This window comes from Sus scrofa, chromosome 4 (assembly GCF_054392235.1).
Source record: "Sus scrofa isolate SSC_HxYL_T2T_F1_AM1 chromosome 4, Sscrofa_HxYL_maternal_Yorkshire_Landrace_v2.0, whole genome shotgun sequence".
Lineage (NCBI taxonomy): Eukaryota > Metazoa > Chordata > Mammalia > Artiodactyla > Suidae > Sus > Sus scrofa.
Window position 1 is genome coordinate 129,947,548 of NC_139386.1, and position 16,116 is coordinate 129,963,663.

At 55.6% G+C, this 16,116-nt stretch overlaps 1 protein-coding gene across 5 annotated transcripts; it reads left to right on the forward strand.

Moving 5' to 3' along the window:
* The first annotated feature begins 228 nt into the window (after positions 1-228).
* On the forward strand, positions 229-13,826 carry GFI1 (growth factor independent 1 transcriptional repressor). Of its 5 annotated transcripts, XR_014844788.1 has the most exons (8): positions 1,173-2,608; positions 3,397-3,610; positions 3,920-4,102; positions 5,854-6,055; positions 6,169-6,323; positions 6,445-6,582; positions 7,617-7,782; positions 10,079-10,719. XR_014844788.1 is itself a non-coding variant. In XM_085024038.1 (7 exons), exons 1-7 carry the CDS (start codon positions 346-348, stop codon positions 10,255-10,257), a joined length of 1,380 nt encoding a protein of 459 aa, XP_084880164.1. In that variant the 5' UTR covers positions 229-345; the 3' UTR covers positions 10,258-13,826. The 5 variants fall into 5 exon arrangements, 4 of the variants coding, with proteins under 4 accessions (XP_084880164.1, XP_020945888.1, XP_084880165.1 ...); XM_085024038.1 differs by lacking the exon at positions 1,173-2,608 and adding an exon at positions 229-375 and having other exon boundaries at positions 5,854-6,323; positions 10,079-13,826; XM_021090229.2 differs by lacking the exon at positions 1,173-2,608 and adding an exon at positions 990-1,054 and having other exon boundaries at positions 5,854-6,323; positions 10,079-13,826.
* The last annotated feature ends 2,290 nt before the right edge of the window (positions 13,827-16,116 follow it).

Consider the following 16,116-nt stretch of genomic DNA (forward strand, 5'->3'; position numbering starts at 1 on the left):
GGCGGTGCTCTTGTGGTGCCTGCGTTGTCCTCAGGCGGTGGCGCAGCCTGCGCCCGGGTCCGGCTCTCGCAGGCTCGGCCCGGCGGGGCGGGGTCAGCCGAGCGGCCTCCGCCGCGGCCCCCGCGCGCACCCGGGCCGCGCGGTCTTTCCTTCCGCGGCTCCGACCCCCGGAAACCAGCCGCGGGCAGGGCGGCCGGGCCGAGCGCGGGAGAGCGCGGCGTGGGGAGGGCGCGCCCGGCGGCCCAGGCCGGCGCCCGCGGGCCGCGCCGCCAGCGTCCTCTCGGCCGGGGGCTCGGCGCTCGCCCACCTCTTCCAAATTTAACCATTACCTAAATCCGAAGGGAAATGAGCAAACCTCTGGGATTGGGTGTCAAGGTATTTTCAGCCTCGTTGGGCGTATTTATCCTGAAGTGTTTCCACAACAAGCTATTTCGGGGCCGCGGGGCAGGTTTCGCTCTGCGGACGCCGCGGCCACTCGCTGGGCTCCAGGCCGGCGGCACCGCGGGCCGGTGATTCACGGCCCAGACCCCGGGGGCGGCGCAGCCCAGGCAGGCGGCGGGGTTGGGGGGTGTCCCGGGCCAGCTGGGCGGGGAGGCCTCCTCGGAGCTGGGCGCTCCCACCCCCGGAGCTCCAGTCAATCTGTGTCCTGAATCAGTGACTGCTTGTCGCTGCGGAAGTCTCCCAGGAGCCAAGAATAGTGCTTTTCTTTCGAGTCACGTCTAGTGCCCGGGCCCTGCGGGTCTCCCCATCTCCCGCTGTCCCGCAGAGGAAAATCGGGGAGGGCGGCTGCGAAGGCCGGGCCCCCTGCCGCCTGCTATCTCCTTGCGCAAAGGAGGAGCGCGCCCCGCCGCCCGACTGGGGCTGGGGGGGGGGGGGCAGGTCTGACACGGCTAAGCGAGCTACTCCTTAACGCTCAGGAAGTGAAGCTTGTGGTTTTGGGGGCTGAGCTCGGAAGGAGATTTAAAAAAAGAGAGAGAGCGAGACAGCGCGGTCTTTCCCGAAAGCAACTCAGTTTGAAAACTCGGAGCGCGGTGCCCGCGCCCTGACCCCGCAGGTAGGTCCGCGGCGCCTCTTTCCCTGGCGGGGGCGGCCGCGGGGGCTGGCCGGGCACCCGCCCTGAGGGGGCGATCGGAGGGCGCAGCCGGGTTCCCACCCCCACCCCGCAGCTGTTCAGGAGGCCAAAGAGCTCTATCCTCTAGGTCCCGGGCGCGACCCGCACGACGGACGGGGCTGGGGAGCTGGCGCAGGGGACGCCCGCCAGGCGGATTGGTGGTTCTGCAGGGGAGTGGGATCTACCGGGAAGGAAACATCTGGTGGGGAGGCGGTGGCAAATGGGCTCTGGAGGCTGCCCCCTCCGCCCCTCCAGCTCCCGCCTTCCCAGGCCATGACCGTGAACACAGGCCCCGCCGGCCCGCGTGCACTGCGGGGCCGCCCCGCCCCCGGCTGCCAGCTGCTGCGAGAGGTCGCCTTCCCACGCGCTCAGCCCTACCACCCCTCTACCCACTCCTCCCTCCCAGGAACGGACAGAGCCAGCCGGGATGAGACAGAGGCGCGGGGTTGTGGCTCCTGCTGGGAGGCCGCTTCCGTGCACGCCTGATCCCGCGCGGGCACAGCCGGCCCAGCCGCAGCGGCGGCCCGGACAGCTCACCCCCTGCCTCCCTGCCCCCGTCCCGCTCTGTGTCAACGCAGACCCAAGCCGCGGGAGGGCTCTCAGGACCTTTTCACCCCGTATGCCTTTTCTTCCGAGTTTTATGGTTGTTTTCAGTAACAGGGTTTTGCGTTCGTGGTGTCTGAGAGCGGCTCACGCCGGGGCGCAGAGGAAACCGCGTCCTAAGGCAGCGGAGCGCCTGGGAGCCTCCTGAAGCCCCTGTCCCAGGGGCTGACCCGGACAGACGGGCGCCCCTCTCACCCCTAGGGGGCTTCTGACGTTTAGGACGCAGGAAACGTCCCTTGGGACTCCGCTGCACGTCCCAGCGGTCTTTTCTCCCAAGCCTGTCCCCCCTCCTCCTCCAGGGGGGAGGGCACGGTGGGGCGCGGGGCAAGAACTCGTTTTGATTCCGGAGCGCCAACCTTTAGACCTAGACCCTGTCCTGCATCTTGCCCTGGGAGACGCACGGTTCCTACGCCGGCAGAATAAACCGCGCGAAGCCCAAGGGTGGGGGGGGTCCTGGCCCGGCCCGGGATCCCCAGAGCCCTCGTTTCTGAGCTAAGACCACCGAGAGCGGCAGCTCGTTCGTGAACCCGGCCCCCGGTCGTCTTCACCCCGAGAGGAAGGCAGATTCGTTATCCCCACACCTCCCCGAGCCGGCCTGGTCCCGCCTCCGGAGCGAGCCCGGGGCCAGAGCTGTAGGCGCTGCCCCGCCTCCCCCGCCGGAATCAGGTTTCGACCCCAGGATTAGGTGAACTGATTGGGGGGTTAATGAGAGCGGCGTAGCGGGCAGCTAGCTCCCTTTCAGGCCCGCGCCCCATCCCCGCTCTCTGGCTGCCAGAGCAGCCTGCTCTCTCTTGCGTCCTCTAAAGTGTTGGTTTTCCGCGGACTCCCGGACACCGTGCGTTTCCCATCCGTCGCGCGCGAATCCGGCTCGACTTCCCCAGAGCGAGGTTTTTGGTGAGCAGAACGGAAAGTGCTTTTTCCTGAGACTTGGTTTCCGAGGTTAGGTCTCCACGGTCTGGGGTGTTTGGCCCAGCAACCTGCCTGTTCGCTCCGCACGCGCGTCCCCAGGCCGGGTTTTTCTCCGCGTGTGGCACTAAGCTGGGGTGATTCAGATCACCGAGAAGCGAGTTCCTCCCGGGCCCGTCATTTGTCCTCTGCCACCTGTTCCCCTCCCTTCCTGCCTTTCTCCAGCCTTTGCTGCTCCCAGTCCTTCGGCTGCTGTCCCCTCGACCCTGCCTCTGCCCCTCTTTCACTCCAGTCTGTAGCTGGCTCTTCGAGGGCTCGGCTCTTTGCCTCGATCGGGTCTGCGACGCTCCACACATCCCCGCCCGCCCCCACCTAAACTGATTCTTGAGTTGACGCCTTCCCTCCCAGCCCCAAAGCAGCCCCAGACAGGCAGAGAGCGGGGTAAATAGCTGCATTGGGGACTTTGGCTTTCCGAGGGTTTGATTGCCAGAGCGAGTTTTGCTAGGGAAGGGGAGGGGCGAGGGGCGTGGGCAGGGCAGAAGGAAGAGGCCCGAGTCTGGGCCGGGGGAAGGGTTTACGGAGGAGCTGTGGCGGCGGCGGCCGGGCTCGCGCCACCTGTCCGAGTGCCACCTGGTGAGCGCGGCGCAGCGGGGCCAAGCCCCTCCTCCCGCGGGCCTTCCTCCCTCCTCGCCAGCCCAGGCTCACTCTCCGCTCGGCTGCAGGGGCCCCGGAGCGCGCTGACCCACCCGCGTTTCCACCCTGTTCTCCTCTCGCAGGTCTCCGCCTGGTTGGGGCTGAGCAAGAACCCGGGGGACGGTGGGCTGACGGCGGCTCCAGGGACCCTTGGAGCGGAGTGGGGAGCGCGCCCGACCACCATGCCGCGTTCGTTCCTAGTCAAGAGCAAGAAGGCTCACAGTTACCACCAGCCGCGCTCTCCGGGACCCGACTATTCCCTCCGCCTGGAGAACGTACTGGCGCCAGGCGGAGCAGGTGCGGGGCGCGCGCGGCCGGGCGGGGCTGCTCTCGGAGCCACCGATCTGCGCCCCGCCACCCCATCCCCCAGGAACCGGGAAGGGCGGTCCCGGCGCCCCTCTGCTGCCTTTTTGGTTCTCTACCGTTCCGGTTCCTTTCGGGCTTGTCGCCTAGGTGCCAAGCCCTCTAGGCTCCCGCCCTTGGGTCCGAAAGGGTTCCGTCCAGGGTTGGGGGAGAGAGGAGGGAGCCCGGGTGCCCCAGTCTGGGGGGCGCCGCTTTAGAATCATCGGGCCCGACCTGAGCCCCTGTCCCGCCACCTCTCCGCAGACAGCACCTCCAGTACTGGCGGGGCGAAGGCGGAGCCCCGTGGCCGTTTGTCCCCCGAGTCTCAGCTGACCGAGGCCCCGGACAGAGCCTCCGCGTCCCCCGGCAGCTGTGAGGGCAGTGTCTGCGATCGGAGCTCAGAGTTTGAGGACTTCTGGAGGCCTCCGTCGCCTTCTGTATCTCCAGGTAGGGACCTGCTGGGGCCCCACGGCGAGGGATGAATCGGCTCGGCTTTGGGCCCAGAAATGCTAAATGGGTGGCACAGTGTCTTTCCGAGACGGAGGAGTTTGTTCTTGAGCCCCGCGGGGAGGCATCGGCTTCTCGGGGACAGGGGCAGCCTGACCGTGGGGTCTGCCGCCTGGATCCGAGGCGGCGGGACCTGGGCCCTTCGTCCCAACATTCGTCTGGCCAGAGCCAGTGGGTGAGAGAAAATAAGGAGTCTTCTCCTCGGGCAGCAACGCTTTCTGATCCAGAGCTGATTGTGCAGAAAGAGCTGGGGTCCCAGAATCCAGACCCGCGAGTCTTAGCTGGGCAGTTTGAGAGGAAAATGTCTTTGCCTTTAAAAATAAAGCTCACTTCCATGGCCTTGGGCCCAGCAGACCCGGGACGAAAGCAGCGCGGGATGAAAATCTCGGCTTTGCACTGGGTCTTCGCTGGCACGGATTGGGGGCCTATTTCATTTTTCGTTCTGCGGGCTTGGCCCAGCTTGGGGACCAGCCCGTTGGTTTCATTTCCAGCCAGCAATCAAGTTTCGTGCAAACGGAGTGACTGCACGTTGGGTGGGGGCGAATCTCCGGTGGTTCCGGCGGTGGGGACCGGGGAGCTTAGAACATCAGGATTCTGCCAAGCACCGGTTATTTCCAGATTTCTTTACCAGTTTTTAAAGATATCCCCAACCCCATCCCACACTCAAGTTCATCGACTTGGCTAAAACCCTGGTGCCCGCGAGTGCATCTGGGAGCCAGCGACCCGAGGGCTCTTCTTGGCTGTGGGGGACCCTGCCCTGCAAAGACTGGGCGCCGCCGGAATCTCCGACGGTAACCCGAAATGCAGCTTCTCCTTGAAGCGGCTGTCCTAGACCGGAGTCTGCGGTGTGGGTCGTCAGAGTTGCAGATGCGTATTTTACTTGGGGGAGAGTATACATTGGGTATCCACCTGGCTTTTAGCAAAATTCACATGGGTGGGAGGGCAGGAGGCCTTGAATTTGGAAAGCTGGTCTCCTTGGTGGTGGTGGCTAAACCTTAAATGGTAAATTATTCTCTGAGAAATTCGTGCCCCCCACCCCCGTCAAACTATGACAGGAATGGGAATGGGGTGTGTTTGGCTGGCATTTCAAGTCCCAGGCCCTCTTCCTGCTGCCCCTTTGCCACCTGCACTGGGCATGTAGTAACTCTGAGACATGTAAACACCTTCCCGCTTTTTTCCCCAGACAGATGTGTCTTGGGTAGGCTGGACCGCGTTTTCTTGGTTCTTTCCCTCCCTCCTCCTTACTGATCCCAGCAAAGACAAAGGGCGGAGTGGGAACAGGTAGGGTCCGGGAGACGCCGCACTGGGCCTTCTGCCCACCAGCTGGGTCCAGGGCCGGAGCGGCCGCCGCCTTCTCCTCCCGCGGAGGTCGGCTCTGCCCAGAGCGGCTCTATGGGGCCCGCCAGATGTGCTGTCCAGCCAGGAAAGACCTGAAGGTCGTGCGCTTCGCTGCCCTGGCACGGAATTTACCTCTCTCCTCACCCGATGTCATTTGAAGTTCCCGTGGGCCGCCCTGCCGCCACCAATGGTCCTCGAGGTCCCAGGGTCGCGGCGGGCGTTTGGGCCTGGGGGCACCTCTGGCCCCCGGCGCGACGCCCGGCGCACCGAGTGCTGCGCAAGGGCTGGGGGCCTGGCGGTCAGCAGACGGTCTTAAGCCTGAGCTGACCCGACCCCGCCTTGTGCCTCCGCAGCCTCGGAGAAGTCGGTGTGCCCGTCGCTGGACGACGCTCAGCCCTTCCCCCTGCCCTTCAAGCCGTACTCGTGGAGCGGCCTGGCGGGCTCCGACCTGCGCCACCTCGTGCGGAGCTACCGGCCGTGCGCGGCCGTGGAGCGCGGCGCCGGCCTGGGCCTCTTCTGCGAGCGCAGCCCGGAGCCAGGCCACCCCGCGGCGCTGTACGGCCCGGAGCGGAGTGCGGGCGGCGCGGGGGTCGGGGCGCCCGGGGGCGGCAGCGCCGGAGGCGGCGCGGGCCTGGGGCTCTACGGCGACTTCGGGCCCGCGGCGGCAGGACTGTACGAGCGGCCGGCGGCGGGCGGGCTGTACCCGGAGCGCGGCCACGGGCTGCACGGCGACAAGGGCGCCGGCGTCAAGGTGGAGTCGGAGCTGCTGTGCACCCGCCTGCTGCTGGGCGGTGGCTCCTACAAGTGCATCAAGTGCAGCAAGGTGAGGCTCCCGCGCGCCCCGGCTTTACCGGCCCCGCGCCCGCGCCCCCGGCCCGCGCCCAGCCGGCGTGCGCGCCCTCGGCCCCGCTCAGCGGCCCTCTCCCCGGCCCCACCCGCCTCAGGTGTTCTCCACACCGCACGGGCTCGAGGTGCACGTGCGCAGGTCCCACAGCGGCACCAGACCCTTTGCGTGCGAGATTTGCGGCAAGACCTTCGGGCACGCGGTCAGCCTGGAGCAGCACAAAGCCGTGCACTCGCAGGTAAGCGCGGGGCGCACGGCCGCGCGCCGCCCTGCTCGGATCCTCGCGTCCGGGCATCTTCTGCTTCTCGGTGCAGCGCTGGCCGCTCTCCGCCCGGCCGCTTTCTCCTTGGACTTCCCCCATCTGCCCCTTGTCGCCTCCGCCATGTCCCCTCGCTCAGAGGTGGGCACGCAGGGAAAGGCGGGTGGTGGCCGACGCAGGCCTCGAGGCAGCCCTAGAGTGTGGTGTCCCATCCTCGTGAGCCTGCAGGATGGGCTCCCGATCCTTACTTTGGGTTTGAGAGGGGCTTGCCATGGACTCTTGCAACCGATGTAGCAGATTTATTAGCTTCGTTTCTTGGCCTCCTTTCTTTCCACCAAATGGCTGTCATTTAACCTGCATCGGCCCCCACGCCTACCGGAAAAGAAGGAATCTCAGCTCACTTAGAGCGTCCAGCATTTGCCCCGCTGTCTTTTCCCTTATAAACGGTTGTTGCCCAACTTCCAGGGACTAGGCACGTGAGGATCCAGTAGCACATGGGTCCCTGACAGGAACCCCCCCCCCCAGAGGACAGTTTAGCTGCGAGATGGAGGGGAGAGGAGCAAAGTAACTATGCCAGGAGAATGCTTCCAGACAGACTTACTGACTGGGAGAGCACTCCCCCCCTCTCCTTCCACCCCGCACTGGCTGTGGGGGTAGCAGGTTTGGGGAGGAGCATCTCGAGTGACTGAGGTCTAAGCCTCCGGGGGAGCAGGGTGGAGAAGTGTTTGCAAATGGGTGTCACAAAGGGCTGGGTGGGGATGCGTTTTCTGCCCTGGGGTGTGGAGGGTTGTGGCTGCAAAGTGTTCGGGTGGGAAAAAGTGTCGAAGGCGTAGAGGATATGGTGGGAGGGGCGGAGGCTGGAAAGAAATGGGGAGGAAAGAGGATAACGGGGCGACTGAGTGGAAGGGGAATCCGAAGGAAGAGACCCTGGCTTCGGGGATTTCAGGGTCAGCGGGGAGGAGAAAGGCAGCCTAGACTCTTGCAGGAGGAAGGCCGCGTCTCTCTCCCCGCAGGAACGGAGCTTCGACTGTAAGATCTGTGGCAAGAGCTTCAAGAGGTCGTCTACACTGTCCACACACCTGCTCATCCACTCCGACACGCGGCCCTACCCCTGTCAGTACTGTGGCAAGCGGTTCCACCAGAAGTCGGACATGAAGAAACACACCTTCATCCACACAGGTGAGCTGAAGGCTCTCGGCGTCTAAGGAACACCTGGAGAGGGGTGGGAGGCGGGGGGCAGGGGCCAGCAGGATTCACTTTCTCTGAGGTTCCGGCCCCAGAATAGGTGCAGGCGTAATCACTGCAGTGTGTTAAAACCAGGGGGCAGATGCTCTTCGGTTCATTTACATACGTGGTTCCCGCCAGAGTTGGGGGCTGTGTCTGAAGAAGCTCTCAGCAGGTCAGCTGCAGGTTCTCTGTCCTGGCAAAGAATAGTTTCCTCTAGTTTTAGCAGCTGCTCCAACTGCTGCCTGCTCCAGGTGAAATATGAGGCTCCAGGGTCCTCCCAGAGCTGGCTCGCAATGTTTACCTAGTGATTGCGACTTTCCCTAGGGCGGCCACCCAGCCTTTGGGGGAGGGACTTAGGTGTGGCCTCTTGGCTGCGTTTTTAGGAGTCGGACAGCTCATTCTGATTGAGCAGGGAAAACTGGTAAGTACTACTAGCCTTTTTCTGCTAAGTACTTGTTAATTGCTTTATCTCACGTTATACTCACAGCACCTCAGGGAGAGAAAGACTCTTCTTCATCCCCGATTTAGAGATGAGGAAAGTGAGGCACAGCAGGGTTAGATAGCCTTCTCGGGTCGTAGTGCCAGCAAGTAGCAGGGCCAGGACTTAAATTCAGGTCTGTCTGCTCTCAGATGTGTACACTCTTGACCTACTGTTTATTATATTCTGTTTTCAGAGTCAAGGGGATTGGTGGGTATAGAAATTTTCTGTTCATTTATTGCCCTTTTCATGATACCAGCGAGTTCGCCCCCAGAGTGATCATTCCGTACCTATTATAATGCCTGATAATTTACGAAGTGTCATTCGAGTCTCACTGCCGTCCCATAAAGTAGAAGGAGCTGCTCTTACCATCCTGAAACTCAGAGAGAGGGAATGATTTACCAAAGGCCAGACTGCGAGGAAATCATAATAGGGCCATGGGATGCTCTGGCTTCCAATCCTGGGCTCTTTCTGGAGCACTTTGATTGCGTGTAGGTGGTGGTTCTCATGCCGGGACCACTCTCTTTAATAGTCAACCAGACATGGACACGAGACCCAGACTTTGATTTCAGAACATGAATGCCACTGACAATAAGTTGCAGGGTGTTCCAAACAACCACCCCAGGTATTATAAATATGCTTGGGGCAGTGTAGATGCCCCATCAGAAAACCTAGAAAAAGACCCTACTGTCAACATTGCCCTCTTGCCTGAAATTTCCACGTAACTCACTCCTTCTGAGTAAAGGGGTCCAAGACATTTACCAAGATGCAGCTAGGATCCTGACGGCAGGAAACATGAAGCTCTTATCGAACATTCCCATTACAGCTAGGATTCGTTTCTCAGATTTGTCTGACCCGAAAAGGATAGGAGAAGTTTTGACGAGTGGCTCCTTATCAAGGAAATCTGAAACATGAAGATAGAAGGGAGAACAAACAGCAAGAGGAACAGGAGTTTCCTCAAAAACAACTTCACCAATTTGGTGTTCCCTCCCCGCCCCACCCCCAGGCCAACCCCTGCTGAGGCTGTTTGGAAAATCGAGTCGTTAAGCAGCACTTGAATGGGAGCGGGAGGGGGGAACCACCCCTTTTCTCTCTGCTCCTTATTAATCTACGCTGAAGCGTTGCTGGTAGATAAAGAATCCTGTGATTAACCTCACAAAAAGAAAGTAGAATCAAGATAGAAAAAGGATCAGCTGCCTTAAGAAATCCTTTGCGACCGAAATGTGGATTTTTTTTAAAGAGGAGACTTTGCGAAATGCCCACAATTCGGATCCATTCTCTTGGGCTCCCAGAGCAAGAAGGAAAACAGGCTGGCGGTCCATGCAAACCAACACCCACTTGGAAACTCAGATTTGCAAACTTCCTCTCAATGAGGGCAGAGTCACATGGTGTGAAAAACAGCACGCCCACCCCCGCCCCCGCCTGCCCTGCGCTGAACATCTGCTGTGGAAGCTCTCTGCTTCTCAAGGCCCGGGAGTCCTCCTGGGGTGGATTCAGCGGCAAGGCTGCGGAGGGCACGTGGCCTCGGCTCTGCTTCCGTTTAGCAGGAAACGGTTTGAAGCTTCTGGCTGGGAACCCCCAGCCCAGAGAGCCTCCCTTTCGCCTGGTTGCAGTCCCGGCTTCCCAGGCCACACGTGTCACCCTCCAAGCTGCTCGAAGGCCTTAGACTGTGGTGCCAGCAGGTGCTGCCAAGAGCACGTGAGTCACCGGCTCCCCTCTGGCCTGAGCAGAGACTCACGCTTCCTCCCTCCGCCCCTCCCCTCCCTGTAGGTGAAAAGCCCCACAAGTGCCAGGTGTGCGGCAAGGCCTTCAGCCAGAGCTCCAACCTCATCACCCACAGCCGCAAGCACACAGGCTTCAAGCCCTTCGGCTGCGACCTGTGCGGGAAGGGCTTCCAGAGGAAGGTGGACCTCAGGCGGCACCGGGAGACGCAGCATGGGCTCAAGTGAGCACCCCCTGGCCGGCCGCGGGCGCAGTCACACAACACTACGGAGGGCAGCCTCCCCACGGGCCACCTGCCACTTCTGCAGCTTCCCCCCCATCCCAACCGGGGGTCCCCCTTCCCCTTCCTCCCTGGAACCGCCAGAGGTTCAGCCTGGAGTGGGAACCCGAGGACTCCCTGGGCTTTAGACTCACCGAAAAGGCCCCTCTCCCCGGGGGCCTCCAAGTCAGGAGGCGGTCAGCTGAAACCTTGGGCCTCAGGGCCCCTCCTACTCCCAGCCCTGGGAGGGGAGGGAAGGCCCTGTCTTCAAGCCTGTGAGCCCTCCATGTGTACCCTAGAGGGAAAAAAAAATGGTATTTTTACTTTGATGAAGTTTCTAAATGTTTTTAGCTCTTCGGGAGTTTATTATATTTGTTAATACATATTTATTAGAGTGATGTTTTAAGTTAATAAAGTATTAAGACTCTTACATATTGCTTTTCACTGAGGCAGGGAATTTGGGCAAGACCTTGGTTTGGGTCTGTAGGGGGAGTTGGCACTGGAGCCGACTGAAGCTGCGGCTGAAAGTAAGGCAGACAAGCCAGCATCCCGGGAGAGGAAGAGCCAGTTGCTCACTTTTCACATGCTTTTTCTGCTCCTTCTGTGGCTGAGATCCTTCTTTCTTAACAGAAAAATGAGGTAGACAAAGCTGAGCTCTGGCCGTGCCACTCCCCGCTGGCCCGCCTGTACACTGGCTCTTTATTCTGAGAGCTTCAGGAGTTTTACACGCCAGGAGGCTCCCAGGTGAATAAAGGCATCACAAGCCTCCTGTCTGGAGGTGGAGTCTTAGTCCGACTCCATCACCAACATACCCTGTGATTTGGGCAAATCCTCTGACCTTCCTGATTCTGGCAGGTTCTAAATCTGAAGGCTGATGAGGGGCAGTAAAATTGGGACCTGGGAGTTCCTGCTGTGGCTCAGCAGGTTAAGAACCTGACTAGTATCCATGAGGTTGTAGGTTTGATCCCTGGCCTCGCTCCATGGGTTAACAATCTGGCATTGCCATGAGCTGCAGCATAGGTCACAGATGCGGCTTGGATCCCACATTGCTGTGGCTGTGGCATAGGCCGGCAGCTGCAGCTCGGATTTGACCGTGAGCCTGGGAACTTCCATATGCTACAGGTGCAGCCCTATAGGAATAGGAAAATAAAAATGGGATCTGAATTATTTCTGGCTCTTTCTCATCTGAGAGAACTTCTGGCATAAAGCAGCCCTTTCTTTTTTTTTTTTTTTTGTCTTTGTCTTTGTAGGGCCACACCTGTGGCATATGGCAGTCCCCTCCCAGACTAGGGGTTGAATCAGAGCTGTAGCTGCTGGCCCACACCCCAGCCACAGCAACAAGGGATCTTTGACCCACGGAGTAGAGCGAGGTCAGGAATCGATCCCCTGTCCTCATGGGTGCTAGTCAGATTCGTTTCTGCTAAGCCACGATGGGAAGGCCTAAAGCTGTCCTTTAAAAGAATGAAACCAGAATAAGGTCCCGGTCTAAACCCCAGCCACCTGTACTCTTGCTGACATCTCCCAGCCAGGGTATGCGTGGCCCGCGGTGACCGTCAGCAGGTTGTCCATTTCTCTTCAAGTCAATTTCGCCATATTGCTTGCGCACCCGGTGTGTGCCTGGCACCTGTCTAGGTGCTGGGGATATACATCAGTGATCAGTGTTCTGCGGAGCTTCATATATTTGGTCATTGCTGACTCTGCAGCTCCCAGAACAGTGCCTGACACACAGTAGGACATCAATAAATATTTGTCGAGATGGTACGTGAATCAGTAGAGAATGAATTCCTGCTGCAGTCTGGCGGGCTCTGCACTCTACAGCACAGAAGGAAGAGAAATTGCTTGAGGGCCAAGGAAGCGAATCCAGCACCTAGGACTCTCTGTGGGTGGGTGGCTAAGGGGCGCTTTGACCATGTTTTTCTCTGGTCTCCCCAAATCTCAGTGCTTGGCTGCCTTCCCCTGGTTTTCAGCACCACGTCTTTCCAAGTCAGTGTACTCCCATTCAAAATTGCAATCTGTTCATTCTAAAATGCAGTTTAAGATAATTTTCCAGAACTGTTGGGAGAGCAGTGGCAGCATCCAGGAACCTCTGCCGAGTGTCCTGGGAAATGAAGTGCCCCGTGAGTAAAGATCACAAAACCTTCTCACAGGATTCGGCATATGCACCCTGGTTGGTTATTTCCAAACTGGTTTGAAAAGAAGTTACACTGGGGGGTAAGTAGAACTGACTGAAAGCTAATTGGTTGCTTTTTCCTGTTTTTCCCTATGACATTTAGAACTTTGGCCGGTTGTCATAAGCCTCGTCTATGCTGTACATGTGGAATTTTAATTCTGATGTTACTGGTATGCTTTTCGGAGGGGGCATTTCTCTTGCTATCCTCCGTTCAGAATCAAAACAAATTACTGCGCCTGTTACTGTGTGAAATTTGAAGATTGCAACTCTCTCTCTTAACGTTATTACTGGACTCCATTAAAAATAGATCGTGAATATTCCATGTCACATTATTCATGAGGCAGGCCCTATGCCTTTTGTCCGCCGGAGTAACAGGAGAAAGAGTAACGAGAGACACCAGAGCACACCTTTGTTTCTCTCACTGAATTTTTAATAACCCCTCCAGCCAGCCAGTTGGTGAAGCTCAGCTCTTGCATAAAAGTGGAAAAGCGCAGCTCCCTCAGAGCAGACCAGCCCTTTCAGAGGCTAATTTGAGTTTGCGTTCATCCACATCAGAGATGATCAAATTACCTATCAAGTGTGCCGAGCTATCAGGATTCAGGCCACATAAAAGGTGACTTTCACCTGATTGATGTGAGACAGGGCTGGAACAATTGCGTTTGAAAAGCCCCGCCTTAATTAGAGGCATCACGAAGCATCACCCCGGGTGAGTTCTCCACCGCCCGCCCGTGCCCTTGAAAATTGGGTGTTGGTAGTGATTGGCCCTGCATCGTTTTGTCATGTGCCTGTTTGTGTGTTTAACAGAAATGAATTTCTGGAGTCCTAGCTGTTTAAATCTCTGCTGCTGTATTATTTCTAAAGTAGAAACTTGCCAGGAAGCACATGCGACAGGTGTTCATGACCACGTAGTCAGCATTTCATTCAGTCAGTTTTTGTTTAAAAAAAGGAATTTCATCCCAAGCCCTTCCATCTTAAAAGTTTATGTTAATGTTTTCTAGTGTTCCTTTGCAGTCGACACACATGTGTGCGTATTTATGTGTTTTTTTTACCCTGTGATCAATTTATGTCTAGATAGCTCTTTTATGGATCGATTGGTAGTGTGGGCACATACTTAAAACGGAAACATTTTGAGAATTTTGACTGTTTTTATGGTTAAATGTTATTCAAATCTTAGTATTTATTAGGAATTTTATCCGTCATTAAGATAAAGTCTTCTGAAATTTTATTTTAAAGTTATTCACTTTCAAAATAAAGCATGTCAAGCGTATGGGAGATTACAGAGAATAACATAATCAGCAGTGTTTTGCCATGTTTCTTTCCGATTTTATTTTTAACATCAAATATTAAAGATGGTTGAATACCTTCTAGAATGTGTTTCTTTCTCACCTCGGTCCCTTTCTTTCCTCAGGAGCATCCACTGTACCACCATGAATATTTTTATTCTTTTGCTTATATATATTCTTCCCATAAACAACATATAATATCATTTAGATATGTTTACTTAATATAAATGGTATCCTAGTGTATATATCCCTCTGCACGTTTTTTTCTCAACATTCTGGTTTTTTTTTTTTTTGTTTTTTTTTTTTTGAGATTTATCCTTGTAGGTACATGCAGTTTTGTGCAGTTATTTTAACTGCTTCGTATGGAATTCTATTGTGTGAACTGGTGATTAATTACTTCTTTTCCTGTTGGGAGAGTTTTAGTTATTTCCAATCTTCCTGATCACAGACAATTGTGGTGCCAGCCACCTTTCATGTATCTCCTTGTGAAAGAGATTCTTCAGGGCATGTTCCCGGGAATGGAAATGCTGGATGTTTTTACTCAGCTGCTCTCCAAACGTTGTGCCTGTTTGCATTCCCATCGATGGCAGGAGAGAATTCCCGTTGCTCCAGGTCTTAACCAGCCCTTGGCGTTGTCAGATTTTAAAAATGTTTGCCAGTCTGATGGATGTGAAATATGCATGTAATCTGCGTTTCCTGATTCCTAGTGAGGCTGAGAATCTTTTCATAAGTTTATTGCCCTGACAGGTTTCCTTTTCTGTGAAATGCTTGTGCATGGGCTTCGTCCATTTTTTGATTGGGTTGCTTGCTTTTTATCATTTCTTTTCTCACGTGTCCTAGGTACGCATGTTTTAGTTAGTTAAGTGTGTTGCCCACACTCCCAGTCCTTAGCCTTTTCATTGTGGTCCAAGAGATTTGTTTGTTTTGTCTTTGTGTCAGTGTGGTAAAATGTATCAGTTCCCTTATGCTTTTATCTTTTATGTCTTAATTAAGAAACCTTTCCCTAATGGGTAATCATGAGTTTATCACCTGTATGTTCTTCGTGAAGCATTAAAATGCTTGCTTACAACATTAGCTTTTGAAACCCCGTGTAGGTAGATGATATGAAATAGGATCTAATTAAACACTTTTCCCCACACAGATAAGCAGTGACTACAAAATTTTGTACTGCAAATGACAGTCTTTTCCCTCTGATTGTAATGCCACTTTGTCATCATATGTCAAGTTTCTATTTCTGGATAGTTCTGCTCCTGGGCTTCCTGATCTGTTCCATTGATCGTTTTTGTCTGTCTCAATGCCAAAGCCATGTGTCTCACAAACCCTTAGTAGCTAGTAGGGAGGGCCTTCCTCTGAGCTGCTGCTTCCTCTTTATTAGGAGTGTCTTGGCTACCTTTGGCTCTTGGCTCTTGGCTCTTGCTCTTGAAAAACTCTGCTGTAATGTTTATTTGTACTGCACTTATTATTTAATTGGGAAGTACCAACATCATTTTGATATTGACTCTTCCCATCCATAAATATTGCTCATTTATTAGGGTCTTCTTTTATGTCTTTCAATAAAATTTTATAATTTTCAACATAATTTTCTTTTTTTTGTTCACTGCTCTCATAGTTCTTCATTTTTAAACGTGTTATTGATTGACTGACTGATTGATGGCCAGCCTGAGGCATGCAGATGTTCCCAGGCCAGGGATCAAACCCCACACCACAGCAGTAATAACACTAGATCCCTAATCCACTGAGCTGCCAGGGAACTCCTCCTAGTTCTTTTTTAAAATTGCGTTTCTGTCTGCTGCTGGTGTATGGGAACAAAATTATTATTTTTGTATGTTGATCTTGTACTTTGCAACTTTGCTGAACCTTTTTTTAGTTTGTTGAAGATTATTTTAGATTGTCAGTGTGCGGTAATATACACTGAAATAAAATATACACATTTTATAAATATTAAAATATGTAAATGACCACAGCTTTGTATTGTTCTTTCCAACATACTCTTCTTGACTTACTGCACCAGCCAACACTGTATTAAATAGAGGCAGAGGAGTTCCCATTCGTGGCGCAGTGGAAACGAATCTGACTAGGAACCATGAGGTTGTGGGCCTTGCTCAGTGGGTTAAAGATCTGGCGTTGCTGTGAGCTGTGGGTGTAGGTTGCAGAGATAGCTGGGATCCTGCATTGCTGTGGCTGTGGTGTTAGGCCAGCAGCTGTAGCTCCAATTAGACTCCTAACCTGGGAACCTCCATGCACTGTGGGTGCAGCCCAAAAAAGCAAAAAAAGGGGGGGGCAGAATAGTAGGCATCTTGACTTATTGTCAATTTCCAGGAAACTGCTTTTAATTTTTCACATTTTAGTGTGGTGTTTTTGGGTAAGTTTTGGT

Bases quoted from the DNA above. Each gene is read 5' to 3' on its own strand.
- GFI1 (XM_085024038.1), top strand. From the start codon at position 346: ATGAGCAAACCTCTGGGATTGGGTGTCAAG. The intron at 3,611-3,919 runs GTGCGGGGCGCG...ACCTCTCCGCAG, and splicing joins ACTGGCGCCAGGCGGAGCAG to ACAGCACCTCCAGTACTGGC. The intron at 6,583-7,616 runs GTAAGCGCGGGG...CTCTCCCCGCAG, and splicing joins ACAAAGCCGTGCACTCGCAG to GAACGGAGCTTCGACTGTAA.